Below are 18,246 nucleotides of genomic sequence, written 5' to 3'. Positions count from 1 at the left end.
AGGGCCTCAGATATTGAGTTTTGTGTCTCTGCCATCTTGGGTTACATCGCTTCGTGTCTCATGCAGCGGATTCTTCCCTGAAATGTGACCAGCCTACGGATGTGACAAGCCCACGAGTAGGAATAACGGAACCGAGCATTGTCTCGGGATCCCGTTATGCGCATGACGGGACTACGCGTACGGAACCGCGCATTGTCTCGGGATCCCTTTATGCCAGCATCCACAATGCAGACCCCACGATCCTAGTAACTCCGACATGATGCAAGAGCAATCGACTACGGGATTGCGCTTGAGGACTGCGCTTGAGGACTGCGCTCGACAGGTGACGCAGGACATAGACAGTTGTAGATAAGTAGAGACTCTCCCTCAGTCTCTTCCTCCTTTTCCAACTTGGATCTCCCGTCGACTTAGCTCTCAAATTGAATTCTGTTATCGTTTTCTTTCATGACCTGGCACCTGGTCACAGTATCTAGTGGAGCCGGGAAATAGGGCGCACAATGGCATGTCAGGTCAGAACTGATGTGTATGATGGTGTATGATGGTAGAATATAAAAACCTGAGGCATCAATATGCCAAATCCTTCTTTGCCTGATTTGTTGCACCCAGTTTTCTGCTTCCTCCCATCCTCCATCCCCTGCATCCCCTTCCATCGTGATCCATCAGTTTCACGATTTGTCCGTCAGTTCAAAGATCAGGTGTACTCGTACATCCCACAGGTGAGCCTCAACACCCTTCCCGAATTGTGTGGGTCCCGATACGATCCACTCTGTCAACGCTGACATTAGTTATTCAGTCTAGATTTCCTTCATCATGGCTACTCCTGATGGCCCTCACAGGCTTCCCGAACTGAAAGCTGCCCTTGAAGAAGCTGCCAGTGCTCGCGGAGCTGCATATCACACCATGCAGGCGGTCGTTTTTTATTTCGAAAGTGATGACACTGCCGCAAAGGATGATGTGGAAACGCTTGCGAAATGGTGCTTCCAGGATGTGTTCGACATTCAGACAACTGTCATCAAGCTGGCAACAACTGACAAGATGCCTGGATTCACTCTCACAAAGAGACTTAATGTCATTCTCGAGCAAATGGATGCATCCAGCAGATCATTCCCGTCACTGCTCATTCTTGCGTACGTCGGTCATGCAATGCCTGAGGCCGCCAACGGCCAGGTGAAACTTGTTGCTGGTCCCGGCCGGCAAAACATCCAATGGTCGTTTATCCGCGAGCAGTACTTCTCCCCGTTTAGCTACCTCACGGCAAATGTGGACACTCTTGGCGTCCTGGATTGCTGTTACGCAGGAGCGAACCGCGCGAAGACTGATAGGACGTGCCAAGTTCTTTCCGCATGTGGCCCAAACGAGATTGCTCGCTCGCGAACTGGTGGCATGATATCGTTTACCCAGCGTTTCTACCGTGCAGCCAGGAATCTCAGCAAGACTGGGAAAGCATTTGCTACTGTTGAAGAACTCGTCACCGAAGTCAACCGGGAGAAACCTAGTGCCGCTCCAGCGGCCCAATTGACGTTTCATGGAGGAGTCAGACCCATTGCAATCCCGTTCAAGGGCACTTCATCTGCTTCTGCGCAGCAAGGACTGCGAAACCTGACCCTATCGAGTCCGGAAGCTACTTCAGCAAGTGTTCTGGTCAAGCTCTCGATCGCTGGCCCTCCTGTGCAGATTTTAGAACAGTTCAAGGGTGTTATCACCTCCCTTCCTGCCCAGTTCGGCGTCGAAATCATTGACGCCTATGAATCGAACTCGGTCGTTCTTCTACTGCGTATGTCCCGACCGACATACTTGCGGCTGTCGTCTACGATCGACTTTCACTTCATTGAAAACATTGTTGGTCCGTCTTTGGTTCGGTCAGGTAAGTACTTTCGAATACTGATTAAGAACTGGTCTTACTGATACTAAATATCTATAGGTGCCCCCTCCCTACCTATTCTTATGGCGAAGGAGAACATTCGTCCTGCCCCTGGCCCTGGCCCTAGCCCGAAGAAATGAGGATCCGACTACTCTCGTGTATTTTCTTTGTGTTTCCTTTGGGCGGAGGCTGTGTGTTTCTCTAGCAGCAAAGTTCGTCTGCGTGCCTTACTGTATCATTGCTATGGGTGCTATCCTCAAATTATCCCTGCTCTTCTCTCCTTGCCAGCATTACCATGCGTCTCAAAATTTGCGGCAATTCAGAGGATCCTAATTTTAAAGGTTGATTATGCTCATTTTTTTCTCCTGTATTAGCTAGCTGTTCCACACCCCCGAAATATTCACTAGCTGTATCTAGGTCATTTACCAATATGAACTCTTTGTGGCCTTGATCATTTCGGCGCTTAGTGGGCTGAAGCGTATCGCTGCGTTGATCAGATGTTAAATGGCACAGCAAGCGCTAATCACACCGCCACCATCACCAGGCATTTCTCCTTACATGCAATCCTTCCAAGGTGCCGCGCGAGAGGTATAAGTAGGAGCTGTTTCACTCAGGCGTAGGGGATATAGCTGGAAACTTGCAATATTTGCCGAGCTTAAAGAAACCGAAATCCTTATGCGAAGCGAGAACACCTCGATAGAATGCGGTTGATCCCCCGACGCCTGAAATGCCTCTGGGACAAGTCTTTGACCCAAGCGTACCCCATCTTTTCCCCGCCCAAGCCCGAAGAACTCCTCGCTCACCCCAATCTCTACCACGAACGCCTTTTTCAACGCGTTTATCGAACCCCTCAAGGCAAATTAGAAGACACACCCCTATTTTCGCTCTATCGACTCTACGAGCATTTGACTCATAGACAGAGATTGGTACGGAATAATAGAGGCAAAAAGGGGGCAGTCTGGTATTGGGGAAGACAAAATAATCCAGGGTCGAGCCATTTTTGGCTCCGCCATGTGAACTTCGAAGGACATGAAGTTGAACACAGACCAATCAGTTGGACTAGCGTCAGGGACCGAAGAGTACTGGGTGGCGTGGAGGTTAAGCCGACGGCCGGGGTAATTGTTTCACGTGATGCCAAGACGAACGTTGGTTAGCAAGACTCGTAATACGGCCGCATGGGCGGCATGTTTCGGCCGCCTGCTAACCGTCACATCAGTTTGTGGAGTATTCTTAGAGATGCATCCATCTATCCATATATATATATACAAGGTAAATCATAACAATTGCAAAAGAAAAACGACTACCCAGCTCGGATGACAAAGACAAGACTGCGAAACCGCAAAGAAACGAGACAGGATATCCAGGGAGTCGCACAGCGAGGAGGTATCAAATGAAGGGAGACGGGAGACGAAGATGTTTTTTTCTCTCTTTCTTTCTCCGATTGTCAAGGTAATGGGGAGAATAAAATTATGCCGTGCGCGGAGTGCTCAAGGTCGGAGGAGCAGGGTGGGGTGACGGGCCTGGTTTCGCGATGAGACGATTCTCAAGCCAGCGCGCAAACTTCACGCTAGGGATATCGACTGCGCGCCAGAAAATATCACCCAGCCAGATGGAGACGGGCAGACAGATGGACCATCCAATCAGAAATCCGAGACAATATTGGAGATCAGTCTCCTTGCCGACAATGCGCCAAATGGTCGGCATGATGGAGTAGCCCAGCGAATGCAGAATGGGTCCGTGGACAATATAAAAGGCGTAGGAAATCTTGCCCAAGTATTGCGAGAGCGGGTTGACGAATAGTGTCTGGATGTCCGGGCAGTTGTTGATAGAGAAGACGATCAGTACAGCACCGATGGTTTGCGGGAAGCGGTGCGGCTCGGGGTAGGGTTTTGGTGTGAGGTGCCACAGCCAGCGGTAGAAGGGCGTCCATTTGAACCCAAGATTTGGCACCGAGCCGATAAAGAGCCCCACGATGAAAAGCGTGATCCACAGGCGACGGCGCGAGAGCCGGATGGTCACCCTAGTCCCCGCACTGACGTGGAAATGCGCCTTGTCGTCCACCACCGCGGCGGTAGGCGTGTTCGGGCGTTCCCATGTGCCATTGACCAAATCGATTTCAGCCATGAGCATACCAAATAGGAACAGGACGACGTCCCAGCGGCCGTAGCGCATGCAGAACCAGATCACGCACGCGACCACCGGCATGCGGACTTTTGCCACCAAACGCGAGGTCGCGAGGATAGTCACAAATAGGACGATGGAGCAGCGAAATTCAACGGGGATGGTCCACAAGTGCGGGTTGTAGTAATTGTAGTAGAGGTTCCAATCAAATGGGTTCAGGAGTCCGGCTAGGGTTTTGTAGAAGTCCCAAAACTGCTTGGTGAAGGATGCGTAAACGGAGGGGTGTTGTTCGTTGGTGCCGAGGATGGTGTGGCCTTCTTTGATGACACCGTGGGAGTAGTTGTAGAGACCGAAGCGGGCCGCAACGAAGACGCAGAGGAGTCCAACAAACGAGGGGATGTAGAGGCGCAGGCCACGGCGGAAGGTCGACGAGGCCAGGGTGGTGAATGTCTGGTCGAATTGGCGGTTGCGGATGGTCTTGAGAGGTTTATAGGAGAGGACATAGCCCGAGATGACGAAGAAAATGGCAACCTGGATATGGCCCGAGATCAACAGATGCAGGAAAGGCAGCTGGTGGATTCCGAAATTCTCGCCCGCGAATCCCCACCCGACGGCGACTTTCCAGGTGTAGGTGAAGAGGAAATGAAAGTTAAACACCAGCAGACAGGCCCAGCCGCGCAAGCCATCCAGTGCGGCGATGGCATGCAGCTTGGCCGGCTCTGCGGACTCGCCGCCGACATAACGTTGCAGAAAACTGGGCGTGAGCCAGATGGTCAGTTTCCGAAATGTATTTTCCGCATTATCGAGCCAATCGTCCGATGGGTTGGAGTGCGACAGGATATTGGACGGGTGGAATTGCGAGAAGCCGTTCCACCGCGATGTGTCCCCGCCACCGGCTTCAATGTCGCTCGCGGGAATCGCATCGGCGGCGGATTTGGAGGACCGGCGAGTTGACATGGCGCGGGTCCAGTCCGTCGCGCTGATAGTGCCTTTGACTGTGCCCGCGTTAGTAGTCGAGGAACATCGAGGCTTGTTTCGGGGAGAATCAAGGGTCCTCGACGGTCGGTCGACGGGGGTGGGAGGACGGATGAGTTGCGTCGGGACCGGTGGGCCGTTTCCGCTGCCACAGGCGCATGCGTCAGCAGCGGGCACGACAGACGCTTGGCACGTTGAGCCGCACAGTGAATCTAGAACTGACCACCAATGTGTATGTTATGGGTGTGTGTTTGTGTGCCCCTGGGTTTGTGGAAAGGAACAGCACGACAACCCCTCGGTCAGCCTTGGCCCCGGGGTGAGGTGGATGATCTGTTCCAATTGCGTCCAGTCTGGTCCGCGTGCAGTCACATCAGGGCGGTGATGTCAGCATGGGTGGCCTGTTTGGGGGTTCCTCACATTCTACAATGGATTCTTCCGGTCAGAACCTCTTCTCTTCCCCAGTTGACTTTAATAGTTCCCCCTTTAGCGCAGCCACTGATCTAGGTTTCGCGGGGACACAGGTCCCAGGGCATGACTCAGCATTATTTATAGATCACATGACTCCGTAGATTCCACTCTGGCCTCAAGAGGAAGACGGATGTATCAGGCAGGAGCAACAGGGTTGGGTGTAGGAATGATCGGTTTGTTGGCTAGAACGAACAGGGCTGGGTGCTGCAGCTTTCTCGCCCCCAAATAATAGGAAAGGACAGCTCTAGGGCTTGCCATCCTAGCCAAACAATAATGGAGCTCGACAACCTATCCTAGTAACCAAGCTACCCAACAGAGAAATTGTTATAAAATAGAACTAGACCACTCTCACTGCTCCGAACATCCATCCAGACACTTTCTCTCACTCACGACTCGCTGCGCTATACTTGGCCTGTATACCCAAAGCGGCGATGATCCGCCCAGCTCCCTGAACTCGAACTTCTTTCTCCCTCGCTTCCCTTTCCCTCTTTGTCCTCCATCACCTCCCACCCACGGCGGCCTTGTCTCTGCCCTGAACTTGACTCTGTCGCTGGGTTGGATGTCGCCTTCGCTCGTTCTTTCGCATCGATAATTCTCGGTCGTCGCGACCCTGGATGCCGTCGCCATGGATTTGCGCACCATCATGAACAGCGACGCCGCCGGCGCCTCCAACCGTCCCGCCAAATCCTCGAGTCCTTCATCGGAGCCATCGCATCCGCCGCACGCCCATCAGCCAATGCCCTATCCTTCTGAATATGTTGCGCGACCCGCACAACCACATGCCCACCACGTTTCCCCCGATCGATCCTCACCCTACGGCCCGACCAAATCGCCCTACCAGCAATTCAACGCACCACCGACGCTAAATACTGCAGTACAATCGCATCGCAGCCAGAGTCCCCAATATGCCCCGGCTCCCTATACGCCGGGAGCGCGAGATGCGTTCGGCGCGCCGCCACCGTATAACGCGCCGCAACCCGCCGCTCCAATGGCTTCACCGTACACGCCACATCCCATGAGCGCGGGATCCCAGCATCCCGATCAGCAGTCCTATTTTGCGCAGCAGCGTTCCAACTCACTTCAGACGGTGATGACGAACCCGCGTGCCCCGGGCGAGTCCTTCCGACCCCGCGACAGCCCACCGTCTGCCACGCCGCAGTCTCTTCCGCCGCAACACTTCTCTCCTTCTGCGCATCGCTCGGTCCCCAGTACGCCTCTTGGGCCGCCGCCTGCCTTCTCGTCGCGTCGTTCGCCATCGTCTGCCCGCCCTCCATCCTCCGGTCGCGATTCTCCCCGAAACCCACTGTCTAGCCCGCGCCCCGCGCACGATCCCACAACCCGTGATTCACCACAAACTCAATCCCCAGCGACCCAGAAACACTTGTCGCCTCTCAGTTCTCGACCATCTGATCCGGCTCCCCAAAGTATTTCTGCGGGGCTGAAGCAAGAACCTGTAGAGAGTGTAGGCTCCAAACCCGCCTCCCGAACAAACAACGTCACCACTGTCTCAGAGACCAGAGAAGCACCTCAAATTGCAGGTCCGGGATCACACGTCTCGTCTGTTGCTCCAGGGATGCAGATGGACAGCTCGCCTTCGGCATCTGTGGCGCACGCACCCCCGATGAAAATGGACATAGACCCTGAGCCGGTTCCCCGCGCAAGCGTCGATAGCCAACCGCCCAAACCTAAGAGGAGGAGGTACAACGAGCCTCCGATCTTTGCTCGGAGATCTATTCGAAGCAAAGGCAGATGCCCAATGATCCCGAACCAGCAGCCGCCCATTCCAAAACATGCGAGACGCGCATATCAGGATTCCTGGACCGAGCGCAGACGATCGTCATCTGTAGCAGGACCCACGACACACTCTCCGTCAGTTGCTCGAGGATCAATTGCGCCTCCAACCAACACCAATGGGCCCTCGATGCAACCCCTACCAGCAGCTTCAAAAGAAGTTGGCTCTCTTGGGCCGTGGGAGCCTTCCATTACTGGATTCATTCCGCATGAGGAAGTCACGAAGCGTCTCTGTGATTTCCTTTTCGAACATGTGGTATTGAGAAATGACGTGGCCGCTGGGGCGGCGGGCTCGGCGGCCGCTGGCCAGGGCGCGATCATTGAGGTTGAAGCGAAGTTAGGCCGTATCCTGGATATGGATCGATCAGAGCGGCTGAACCTTCCTATCCTGACCGAGAGCGTTATAAACCGCAAGAACCCAATGCTCCGAACATCTTTTGAGAGCAATATGAGCATTGTAAGTTCCTGATTCGCATAACCACGACAGATACTAACCGTCTTTCAGGAGCAACACCGGGCTATGAATAATTTTCTGAACGATGCTGTTAAAGAATCACTGCCTCATACAAACCCAAATCGCATTCCGCTTTCGTATGCGCATAAAAAGGAGCGAGACACGTTCTACGAGGTCTCGGCGGCCGACCTGCCGCCAGTGATCCGCCACAATCTGAACCCACGACATAAACCCCGAGTCCGCGTGACGACTGACCAGCGCACGGGCGAGGTGCTTGCCAAGATTATCAAGTGCCGCGTCGCCGATTTCGATGTCTACAGCCCCAGCACCCACGTGGACTGGCGTGTGAGTGTGAACTTGGAAATGGAGTACGAAGGCGACATCCACAGCCTTACCGTCGCGGATGCAGCCAAAGGTGGCCGCGGCGAGCGCAACAAGGATCGCATGAGCTACCGACATTTGGCGTATCAGGTCGATTTGACCCAGGTGGCCCGCGCCGAGGTGAGTTTAGCACCCGTGTTACTGTGCCACTCGAAAGCATGCACTGACCACACGACCTGTTTCTTTTAGCCTCCGACAAAAAACGATTTCGAGCACGAGCTCGAGATTGAGGCGTCTGCTGCCGAAATCCGCCGCCAGGGCAACCTTGCCATGGAAGGTAATCCGAAAAACCAGTACGAAGAGCTCGTCAAGGGATTCGTGGACAATATCAGGGTCTTGGCTCGTGCTGTTCCGCCCTAATAACCTTGTCGATTAACGGATTCTTGTAATATGTACACTTATCTTCTTCCCCTTTTTGTTATCCATTTAGGAGATATATTTTCCAATATGGTTTTTCCTCTTTTCGCTTCACTTCGCATTACGCTGTTTTGGCTTGGTTACATACAACATCAGATAAGGAGTTGTGGGACTTGTTATATCTCGAGCGCGTTATCTTTTATTGTATACTGTTACCAATGCATCTGAACCCAGTGATGGTGGCCGTGGCGACCTTTTATCCATCCATCTTATTCTTTCAGTACTGTCGATGATTTACTAGAGCATCCACACCAGCCAGCCATTTTTTCCATATCTCGCCACTTCCCAGATTCAAGACCTTCTTCATCCGACTATAATGCCTTACTATATCGTCCTCCTCTTCTGACGTGAGCTTCACGCTACTGTTTGGACCCCAGACCATCCACTTCTTTTCACTGGCATCCCATGGCTCCAGTCCGTTCACGAAACGGATCCATGCGGATGCAAACTCCCGCGCCATGCGGCGCTCGTCTTCGTTAAACGCGTTGTCCAGGTTCCCGAATAGATAGAGTAGTTCATGGGCATGGTATGCCGTTCCCTCGAACGCATTCGGGATGCGTGATCGCTGGTCGAAGTGGTACATAAACAGCGTACTACCATTTAGCACATTTTTGGACAGATATTTCTGCGCCAGAACGTAATTAGGAATCTTGAATATCGCATCGCCGCACATATGTTGGACGCGGAGGAGCAGCCCCTCGTGAGACAGATCCTTGTCGATCCCGTAGTCATCCAGAATTTGGTCCGTATATACCTCGTTCTCGATATAGGTTTGCAGAGTTCGGCGAATACTCTCGTAGTCCTCTTGCAGCAGATTGATGTGGAAGATCACGCCTTCATGGTAGGTATCGCCCAGCGTAAGTCCCTCCAGCCAGCCCGGCGGAGCATGGATATCCCGCGGGTCCGAATTCCCATAAAACCATCCATCCAGACATGGATTCCCCGTGCCAGAGGGCACACCCTGAATAAGTGGGGTTGCATTCGCAAGTTCCTGCTGCGGTACAGCGCGGAGTGTGTCTAACGCCTCTGGGCTTGCAGGATCGATGCCAAAATGGCGACACACGTCCCCGAAGAACCGGTCATGCTGCTTCATCGTCCACGCCGGGATAGAAGCAGATAATCCAGACATGCACACTGCGCGATTGAAATCTGGTGGGTTCGCTGCTAGGAGCTGGTTACTGATAGATATACCACCAGCGGACTCGCCCACCGCGGTGACATTGTGGGCATCTCCGCCCAGGAACGGGATATACCGCTGCACCCACTCGAACGCAACCTGCTGGTCTGTGAATCCAAAGTTTCCACTACCCGCAAACCCATCACGCGCCAGCTCGCGCGCAATAGCGCTGCCGGCGAGGAATCCTCCAATGCCGACGCGGTAGTTGAAATTGACGACTATGATGGGTTGGCCGATAGTGATGCTGTGGGAAACCAGGTTGACTGCATCGAAGATGGGGAGATTGGCGCCGCCATATAGCAGAGATCCGCCGTGGACATACACCAGGACGGGGAGTGGTGCATTGTTGGTAGTATTTGGGTTGATGGCGCAAGGAATGACGATGTTCATCACCAGAGCTGACAGTTCATCTACATCGGGTGGATTGGGGAAATGCGCTGCTGGTGGGACGGGGACTAGGTCGTCACTGTCGTCGCCGTCGATTTTTGGGCTTGGGCAGTCATTTCTGTGGTCGTGTTAATGAGATATATTTCTGAGCCCAAGTAGACATGTCATACCCTAAATGTGTCCCGTCATGATGTTCTCCTTTCCATGCGGTCTTTAATGTTGATCGTGTCCAGCGCTTTGGTAGGTGAGCATACGGAATGCCACAGAATTGCTGCACGCTCGTTTCATATTGTAGTCCGTCCAATGTGCCTAGGCCAGGGATGAAAGTGCAGCAGGTTGAGCTAGGGCTTTGGAACGACATTTTTTTCTATATACCCAACGTAAAATTTTCGAACAAGATGGCCGGAATGCAATATATCTCTCCAACTCAGCCAGATGCCATATCGCGTCGCGGTATAGTCCAGGATTTCCCCGTCCAGCCCCGATCAGGCAGTCGGACCCGTTATCGCGCACTGCCTGATCCACACCTGTCTTCTCTCCCCGCATTCCTACTTCCCGCGCAGCGTTGCCAACGGTCTTCGTGCAAGGATTCACTTCAATCAGGCATGCCGACCCGCTCACATCAGGGTTGCTGGACATGCAAGACCCGTCGACGGCGCTGCGACAACACCCGTCCAGCGTGTCGGAACTGCGAGCAGCGCGGCGTCGCCTGCGAGGGCTATGAGGTTCGGCTGCGATGGGGCGCGGGGATTGCCTCGCGGGGTAGGTTTATGGGCGCTGATAAGCCCGTCAAAGAGAGTGTGCCGCCGAGGCAGAAGGGTAGACAGAGAGATTTGAGTCGAGAACGGAAGAGGGCCGCGGGGGCACGGCAGTTGGATTCGGATAGTCGGTGGCCTTCATATATGTTTTTTGTTCTCTGCCGTCTGATATTGACTGGCTGAATATGTAGATGTGATGACCGCTAGCGATGAGCCGGGGAGTTCACCAGGGCAAGCCACAAGCAGCGACGAGGCCCTGTTCAACGAATGTGAGTGACTGACTCCTGGAAATTAAAGGCTTCCACAGACTGACCAGACGCAGTCTTGCGCTCGGGTATCAATGTTCTTCACTCAACCACTGCTCAGGAGAGCATGCTCCAACCGCGTCTCCCGGAGCTCTGCCGGGAATCCAGCGCACTATACACGACCTGCTTGGCCTTCCAGCTTTCACTTGCACCCAGTCTGACCCCACGGTTCTTCGAGTATTTCGATGCAGCGCTGCGGACGTTTCGGTCAGAGCTGGCTTGCAGCACGACACTGTTAGATGGAACGCTGGCCGCTGGCCTGCTGTTGTGTAGCATCGGCGTACGTCACCCCGTCTTCCTTCGCGCCGGACTCCATGTTTCAGGTACTCCGGACATAATAAGCAACATAAGCTTCTGACAGAAAACTCTCTCTTGTCCAGCTGATGCATGGCTTTCCTTGGACGGTGCATCTGGAAGGTATGCACAACATCCTGCTCGAGGACCTGCACCGTCCTTCCACCCCGTCCAAGTTCCGTACGCACCTTCTGGAGGTCATGGGGGTTATGGACCTTCCGATCTTTGCAATCGGGCGCCAGACTCCCTGTATTGAGATTTGGCGACGCTATTGCCTGCGCGCAGAACCCAGAAGGGGCGTTGAGCCTGTGAGTGGTCTGCCTCGCGCCTTGCTGGATATGTTCGCTGGCATTGGTTTCGAGACGACTGAGCAGAGCTTTTGGGACTGGCCTGGCCATTCAGGAAGCTTCTTGCAGTGCTACCTTTGGGAGGCATACCGACTGGCAGGCATCCTCACACTGCGCCAGCAAGCTCGCCTACCTGGCAACCAGCAGTCTCCAAATGTCTCGGCATGGCGTCAGCCCGGCGCGTGTCCTGCGGATGCAACGATTCTTGTAGCGCGGATTCTGGCCAACCTTGACGCTTTGCGTCTGGCATGTGCTGAGCGTCCGGAAGAGGACACCTTCATCCTGAATGCAAAGAATTATCCTCTGTTTGTTGCCGGGCTAGAAATCACCGTTCTGCGTCCCCGGCCAGACTGGCAGAAGAAAATCCGCAGCTATCTTTTTCTCACACGTCAGGATGAGTTGATTCTAGGTTTACTGGAGGAGATGTGGCGACGAGACGACCCAGATTTTAGTGTAGACCAGGTAGCCCGAGAAAGGGGAATTGAAATGGGGCTGCTATGACCCGATTCGGCTGTCTATGTTTCACTCTTTGCGCAACCTCGCCTCTATCCTTATTACGAAGATTGCTTCTTTCGTCTTTGCGACTATGAAGCTTCTTCGCTGTCGTCGTCCGAGCGGATCATCACCCAGTACTTCAGTTTTGCCTCGTCATCCGTCAGCTCCACCTCTTCCGCTACCCGAAATCCGAAACCCTCATAGAACTTGATATTTTCCTGTCGTGTGCACTCCAGATACACCGGATCGTGCTCAACATGCTCCAAAATCCATTTCATCACGCCCCCGCCGAGGCCGCGTGATTGCAGCGCCGGATGCACAGCGACGACCTCGAGGTACCACAGTCGCCGGCGGGGGTATTTTGTTTGCAAAGATAGCAAGCTGGCTTCATGTGCGCCAAGGAGCTTGGCAAGACGCTGGATGGAAATTGGTTAGGGCATGGGATGATGCGATGGGGAGAGAAGCCGGTCTACCTTGTCGTTTGCTCCGCTATCCCGAGCCGGATTCAGCATATCAAGCAACCACAGCTTGCACGAGAGCAATAGCCGGGACAGGGACCAGGACATTCTATCTTTGGGAGGAAAAAAGAAAACCACGGCTCCTGCATCCGCATCGCTCAAGCTGGGATCTGGCTCTTCTGACGCAGAGACCTGCGCAACTTTCTCAGGTGTTGTGGTCGAGGCACCATCAGCTGCTGGAACCGGAGCGTTCTGGATCTTGTGTGGGAACATACGGGCCATTTGAAGTGCTCCGGCGGAACGAAGCACTTGGCCCTCGAGCATCACTCGCTGGACTCGACGATATTGCCATTTCCATGACGCACCGTCCAGCTGGCTCCACGGCAGCGCGTTGGGACGTAGCCATCGAATCAGGGGATCGGGTGAGAATGCCAGGCTGACTGTTCGCGCAACTGAGGAAATATCATGGTCTGTAGAAGGAATGACTATCAGTTTTGTTGGATTTTGGTTGAATGGGATCTTTCAAGAACCTTTCTGCAAAGACAAAAGATCCAGTTTGACTACCCGCTTGCTGGTCATATTTCCAGATAGCCTTCGGGTGCCGTGAACAGAATAAGCCCATTTCCTTGCTCCTGGGAAGTTGTAGATGGACAGTCATGTACCGCGGCGGATGCTGTCGAGCTCATTTAGAGCGATAGTCCGTGCGCCGATCTGCATCATAGCTCCATCTGTCTGGATCCGACTTGAGCGTTATCAGGCGATGGTGGTTTTGCGTCCACCTTCCAATCACAGTATATTCGACGCGAAGGACCAACGCAAAGCCGTGGCGGGAATTACACTTCAATGTACCCAAGCTCCCAAGCCCCTAGTCGCGGCGCTCCATTCCTATTCGGGCAGGTCGACACACTCCAGCCCTAAAAGCTCACCATGTGGAGACAGCGATAGTCAACCCCAGATTCGCGGGGGGCTATCTCTCCATGTCTGGGTCTACGCCACTGGCCTCGAGATAGAGAAAAGAGTCTGTGTGTCTCGCCTCGTACCCAGTACAGTGGCGTGGAAGATAGCCCGTTCGTCTATCATGTGGCCAGTCGTTTCTACAACCTGGACACAAAGAGGAAAAATCTATATATCGACTGTTGTACCATCGCTGCATGGAAGGATCTCGGGCACACCCTAGCGAGAACGATCTTCTTCTCTCCGGACGAGACATGGCTGGAAACTTTGAAGAGCCTGGCGAAGCCACTCTTCCCCCGGGCACTTTTCGCTTGATTCGAGGTATTGCTTTTCTTCTTGATTGACATTACAGCAGCCTGACGTCTCTCTAGAAGATGGAATTGATCTCCATGGCCAGCGAGTTGTTATGCTCGACCCAGTTCCGTCGAGCGACCCTAATGAACCCTTGGTATGTTGCATTGTGAGTAGTTGCTTGTTCAGGTCTGACATTAGGCTACAGAATTGGAGCACGCTGCGGAAAACAATTAACTTCAGCATTGTACTGGCCATGACAGTCATTATTTTCACAGCGTAGGTTGAAAATCAGACAACTTGACCTTGTTAGTAACCCCCCTCATCCCTCGCAGGCTCTCTATCCAGTCCATTTTCTGGCAGCAGATGGTCGTCGACCTCGATGTCTCTTATACGCAACTCAATCAAGCCATGTCGGTGAATTATGTCGGTCTCGCAATGGGATGCGTGTTCTTCATCCCTCTCGCGAAAAAATACGGTCGACGTCCAGTGTACATTGTTTCGACTGCGCTGATGCTAGTCACCACCCTTTGGACCGCCAACATGCACAGCCTAGCCGAGTTGTACGTCACCAATCTACTGCAAGGCCTGGGCGGTGCAACGAATGAGGCTATCGCGGAGATTACTGTAGCTGAGCCCTGATTTGATGGTGATACCAGCCGGCTGACGTTACACAGATTGCCGATCTGTTCTTCGTCCACCACCGCGGCACCATGAATGGCCTGTACATGAGCATGGTCATGATTGGGGTATGTATCCATGCACGAGATTGGATGCTTATGCTGATGCTTCCGCCACAGAGTTTCCTGACTCCCATTGCGGCGGGTGTCCAGGCCACCTCCCAGGGCTGGCGCTGGTCGTACCGCACCATGGGAATCTTCAATGCCATTCTCATGGTCATATTTTTGGTCGCCTACGAGGAAACCAAATATGTGCCTGTCCTCACAGGCCAGGTGCGCTCCGAGTCAGACGCCGACGAACTGTCGGCTACCGCAAAAGATCCCGACCAGCTGGCTCCCCACACCAAGGTCCAAGCAGATGCTAAGACAGCCATCCCTGTCGAGCCCAGCAACCTGCACCACGAGCTGGACCTGACCATCCCACATAACTCATGGCGCAAGCGCCTCGCCCTGGTAACCGCTACTCCAGAGCCCATCTGGCCGTACTATTACCGCCCCTTCTCTGTGCTCATCAGTTTCCCTCCGGTCATGTTCGCCGCCCTCCAGTATGCTGCCGGCGTCATCTGGCTGACCATCACGGCGAATGTTCTGTCTCTTGTATTCCCGCTGGCACCCTATCATTTCACACCCGAGCAGATCGGATTCATGAGCGTAGGTCCGTTTATTGGCAACCTCATCGGCGCCATCTACGGTGGGGTCCTGGGAGACTGGTCGATTCTGTACTTCTCCCGCCGAAACAAGGGATTCTACGAGCCAGAGATGCGTCTGTATATCCTGCACCTGCCAGCAGTGGCCATGGCGGGCGGTTTGATTATGTTCGGTACAACCATTTCTCGGGTAAGGTTACACAGCGCGCAGCACCACCTGCATTTGCATCTAGCATTTTTTGGGGGTTTTGCTTCGCCCGGACATGTCAGTCCCCGCTAACTTCTTGGTCTCGTTACAGGGCATGCACTGGATCTATCCCAGTGTCGGTGGCGCACTCTTCGGCTTCGGCCTTGGCAGCATCAGCGACGCCGCGTTGACTCTCGTGATTGATAGTTATCGTGACGTATGTATATCTACACCACCACGTGTCTGCCGGCCTCCCTTGCTAATAACACTAACTACGATAGATCACCGGTGACGCCTTTACAGGGGTGACCTTTGTCCGCAATGCGGCCAGCATCGGCATCCCTTTCGCCATCGCCCCGTGGATGAAACATGATGGTCTGCAGAACATGTTTATTGCCTGTGGCTTCATATCTCTAGGCATTACCATGCTTATTATTCCCATGGTAATCTGGGGCAAGGATGCACGCCGTGTCCTGGCGGCGCGGTATTACCGCATGGTCGAGGAGCAGGGGCATGCGCTGGGACACTGACGCTGTTGTACCCCGTGTCCGACGTCTTGGGTCGTTTAGTTGGCTTCTAGAATTTCCCTGGTGTCTTTGTACGAGGGGAAGGAATCTAGTTGCCTGGCCTAGAAATATGTTTTGTGCGATTTTCATTCTGTTTTTATTCTGATCTGTTTTTTTCTGATCTGTTTTTTTCTGATCTGTTTTTTTCTGATCTGTTTTTTTCTGATCTGGTCTGGATATAGCTGTGACGTATAAGTGCGTGCCGCCATTTTGCTATTTTGGTGGAAATATACTAGATAACATGGCCATATGCAGAAGACTGATTTTTTTTTCAATCGTTCAAATGCGTAATGTACGCATGGCAAGCCCTGATATGAGTTCTAAGATCTCATGATCGCTAGATACGAAGAGTGACAGGAACACAAGTCAACGCACCAGCTTCCTGTCCGAGCCCTAATGAAACATGGATGCCTATTATAGGAATAGAGAAAAAAGCAAAGAGAAAATAAGCAAATTACACAGCGTGACCAGGCCGAAACCCTATCGCAACCCTCCTCGTTCTACAGATTCGCCTGGCGACGATTATCAGCCACAGTGTCCGGCAACTTCGCGGCAGCAATTCTTTCTTCAGAAACAAGCATCTGATCTGGGAACCACGAGATATCTGCGTCAGCAGTCGGGGCAAGTCGGCGGTCCTGCGTGAGGAGCATGGTGGCCAGGGCCTTGCCGCACAGCCAGGCCTGCACCATACCATCGCCACCAAAAGCCGCACACACCCATTCGGCGCCGCTGCGGTGGGAGGGGGAGGAGGAGTCACTACCGCCACTGTCACAACGTGTCATCGAAGCAGGCAACCGTCCCACCCAGGGGAATCCGTCGGAGCTGAAAGCCATGTTGCCCGTCCACATTGCCTGAACGGGATCGCCGTTCACACGGCCCCAGGCCTGGTGGCCGAAGATGGCGCTCAAAACACCCGAGAGGTGAATGTCAGTATATAGGCTTAGATCTGAGTCTGTTGCGACGCCCAGATCGGCAATCCCGCCGCCCTCGGCCTGGGCGAATCCGCCGCCAAGCATCATCTGGCCACTTGGAAGCTGGGTAAGGTAGTCGAAGCCGCGGTCGTAATTGAAAAGCCATGAATGTTCTTTTGCCTGGCATGGGAACCGGTCACCGGGTGTCTGCGCGGACATCTGTCCGCGCACGGGGAAGATGCGTCCACGCAGGCCTGGGACCAGGTGGCCAACATGTGCGTTGGTGCAATGAATGATGTGATTGGTAAAGATTGTGCCCCGACTAGTCTCGACTTTGTAGCGCAGCTCCTTGGTTGACGATGTGTTGTGGATAGCGGTCACGGCTGCATGTTCTTCGACGCGGAAATCCTGCGGATACTCTTCCAGCAGACGGGACAACACGCCTGTCACAAACTTGTAGGGCCACAGAGCACCAGCAGGGCCAGCGATGACACCTCGTGCGCGAGAAAGTCCAAACTCCTGGGATGGGGTGAGCATGAGCTTATAATCCCAAAGGCGCAGGTCTTACCTTGGGAATAGAATCGGCCTCATAGGAAGTCCACTCCGCTGACTCTTCAGGAAGTCCCTCTTTAAACTTTTGCAGTCTATCCAGCGCCTTTTTGAACGAGTCGTCTTCGAAAAACACACTGAGGAACTGCACTTTGCGCGCCTGCGCCTCCTCCGTCAAACCAAACTCGTCCGCAACGCGAAGCATCTCCTTCAGATGCAACAGACGGAACTGTAAAGTCTTGCGCGCAGCGTCCTTCCCAAAGACTTCAGCAAGCTCAGCATATTCATCTGCGGTCTCGAGGATGTGGCCGCCATTACGGCCCGTGGCACCGCTACAAATGCCGCGGGCCTCGAGCATGACAACGGTTGGGTGTGTTGACATGGAAGAATCCCGAGCACTACATTGTAGCAGCGTGCGTGCAATAGAGGCGCCTGTAATTCCAGAACCGATAACTACGACATCGCTCTCGCTGGGCAGTGTAGTCGTAGTTGGGGTCTGCTGGGTGAAGCGCGGATGCGGCTCTTGGAGCCAGAAGGAGGAGGTTGTAATTGAGCCAGGAATACCGGGGTCAGAAAGAATGCGGTCCAGAGCTTTCTGACGCGCGATGACAGGAATCGCCTCGTCACTGAGCAAGGCTTGGGCGAACGGCATGGTGGGTGAGCAAATAGAGAGAAAGAAAGAGTGCGGTGGTGAGAAGAAGAGGTTTGAAATAAAGCTTGAAATAGTCGGCCTCTGCCTGCTTGAAGTAAACACCCCTCGCTAATCAGATGC

General features: G+C 53.7%; 8 protein-coding genes across 8 annotated transcripts; 4 read left to right on the top strand and 4 right to left on the bottom strand.

Annotated features, from left to right (window-relative positions):
* Positions 1 to 810: 810 nt before the first annotated feature.
* N7510_007300 (uncharacterized protein) lies at positions 811 to 2,001 on the top strand (the record flags this gene model as incomplete). Its single annotated transcript, XM_056979225.1, has 2 exons — positions 811 to 1,864; positions 1,922 to 2,001. The coding sequence occupies 2 exons, from the start codon at positions 811 to 813 to the stop codon at positions 1,999 to 2,001; spliced, it is 1,134 nt and encodes a 377-aa protein (XP_056832268.1).
* Positions 2,002 to 3,328: 1,327 nt separating this feature from the next.
* Positions 3,329 to 4,939, bottom strand: N7510_007299 (acyltransferase family protein; the record flags this gene model as incomplete). Its single annotated transcript, XM_056979224.1, has 1 exon — positions 3,329 to 4,939. The coding sequence occupies one exon, from the start codon at positions 4,937 to 4,939 to the stop codon at positions 3,329 to 3,331; it is 1,611 nt and encodes a 536-aa protein (XP_056832267.1).
* Positions 4,940 to 6,050: 1,111 nt separating this feature from the next.
* Positions 6,051 to 8,411, top strand: triA (uncharacterized protein; the record flags this gene model as incomplete). The annotated part of the gene is made up of 3 exons (XM_056979223.1): positions 6,051 to 7,673; positions 7,722 to 8,171; positions 8,241 to 8,411. 3 exons carry the CDS (start codon positions 6,051 to 6,053, stop codon positions 8,409 to 8,411), a joined length of 2,244 nt encoding a protein of 747 aa, XP_056832266.1.
* A 274-nt stretch (positions 8,412 to 8,685) lies between these two features.
* On the bottom strand, positions 8,686 to 10,393 carry N7510_007297 (uncharacterized protein; the record flags this gene model as incomplete). The annotated part of the gene is made up of 2 exons (XM_056979222.1): positions 8,686 to 10,150; positions 10,203 to 10,393. The coding sequence occupies 2 exons, from the start codon at positions 10,391 to 10,393 to the stop codon at positions 8,686 to 8,688; spliced, it is 1,656 nt and encodes a 551-aa protein (XP_056832265.1).
* A 244-nt stretch (positions 10,394 to 10,637) lies between these two features.
* N7510_007296 (Zn(II)2Cys6 transcription factor) lies at positions 10,638 to 12,237 on the top strand (the record flags this gene model as incomplete). Its single annotated transcript, XM_056979221.1, has 4 exons — positions 10,638 to 10,794; positions 10,982 to 11,059; positions 11,113 to 11,375; positions 11,476 to 12,237. The coding sequence occupies 4 exons, from the start codon at positions 10,638 to 10,640 to the stop codon at positions 12,235 to 12,237; spliced, it is 1,260 nt and encodes a 419-aa protein (XP_056832264.1).
* An 83-nt stretch (positions 12,238 to 12,320) lies between these two features.
* N7510_007295 (GNAT family N-acetyltransferase) lies at positions 12,321 to 13,409 on the bottom strand (the record flags this gene model as incomplete). The annotated part of the gene is made up of 3 exons (XM_056979220.1): positions 12,321 to 12,647; positions 12,705 to 13,159; positions 13,352 to 13,409. 3 exons carry the CDS (start codon positions 13,407 to 13,409, stop codon positions 12,321 to 12,323), a joined length of 840 nt encoding a protein of 279 aa, XP_056832263.1.
* A 431-nt stretch (positions 13,410 to 13,840) lies between these two features.
* Positions 13,841 to 15,978, top strand: N7510_007294 (putative MFS transporter; the record flags this gene model as incomplete). The annotated part of the gene is made up of 8 exons (XM_056979219.1): positions 13,841 to 13,964; positions 14,015 to 14,091; positions 14,143 to 14,213; positions 14,270 to 14,561; positions 14,612 to 14,683; positions 14,735 to 15,451; positions 15,561 to 15,665; positions 15,730 to 15,978. The coding sequence occupies 8 exons, from the start codon at positions 13,841 to 13,843 to the stop codon at positions 15,976 to 15,978; spliced, it is 1,707 nt and encodes a 568-aa protein (XP_056832262.1).
* A 536-nt stretch (positions 15,979 to 16,514) lies between these two features.
* On the bottom strand, positions 16,515 to 18,126 carry N7510_007293 (NAD(P)/FAD-dependent oxidoreductase; the record flags this gene model as incomplete). Its single annotated transcript, XM_056979218.1, has 2 exons — positions 16,515 to 17,444; positions 17,494 to 18,126. 2 exons carry the CDS (start codon positions 18,124 to 18,126, stop codon positions 16,515 to 16,517), a joined length of 1,563 nt encoding a protein of 520 aa, XP_056832261.1.
* Positions 18,127 to 18,246: the final 120 nt, after the last annotated feature.

Source organism: Penicillium lagena (genome assembly GCF_028827675.1).
Source record: "Penicillium lagena strain IBT 129212 chromosome Unknown utg000005l_segment0_segment0, whole genome shotgun sequence".
NCBI lineage: Eukaryota > Fungi > Ascomycota > Eurotiomycetes > Eurotiales > Aspergillaceae > Penicillium > Penicillium lagena.
The sequence above is the reverse complement of the archived record's forward strand: the minus strand, read 5'-3'. Positions and strand labels throughout refer to the sequence as shown.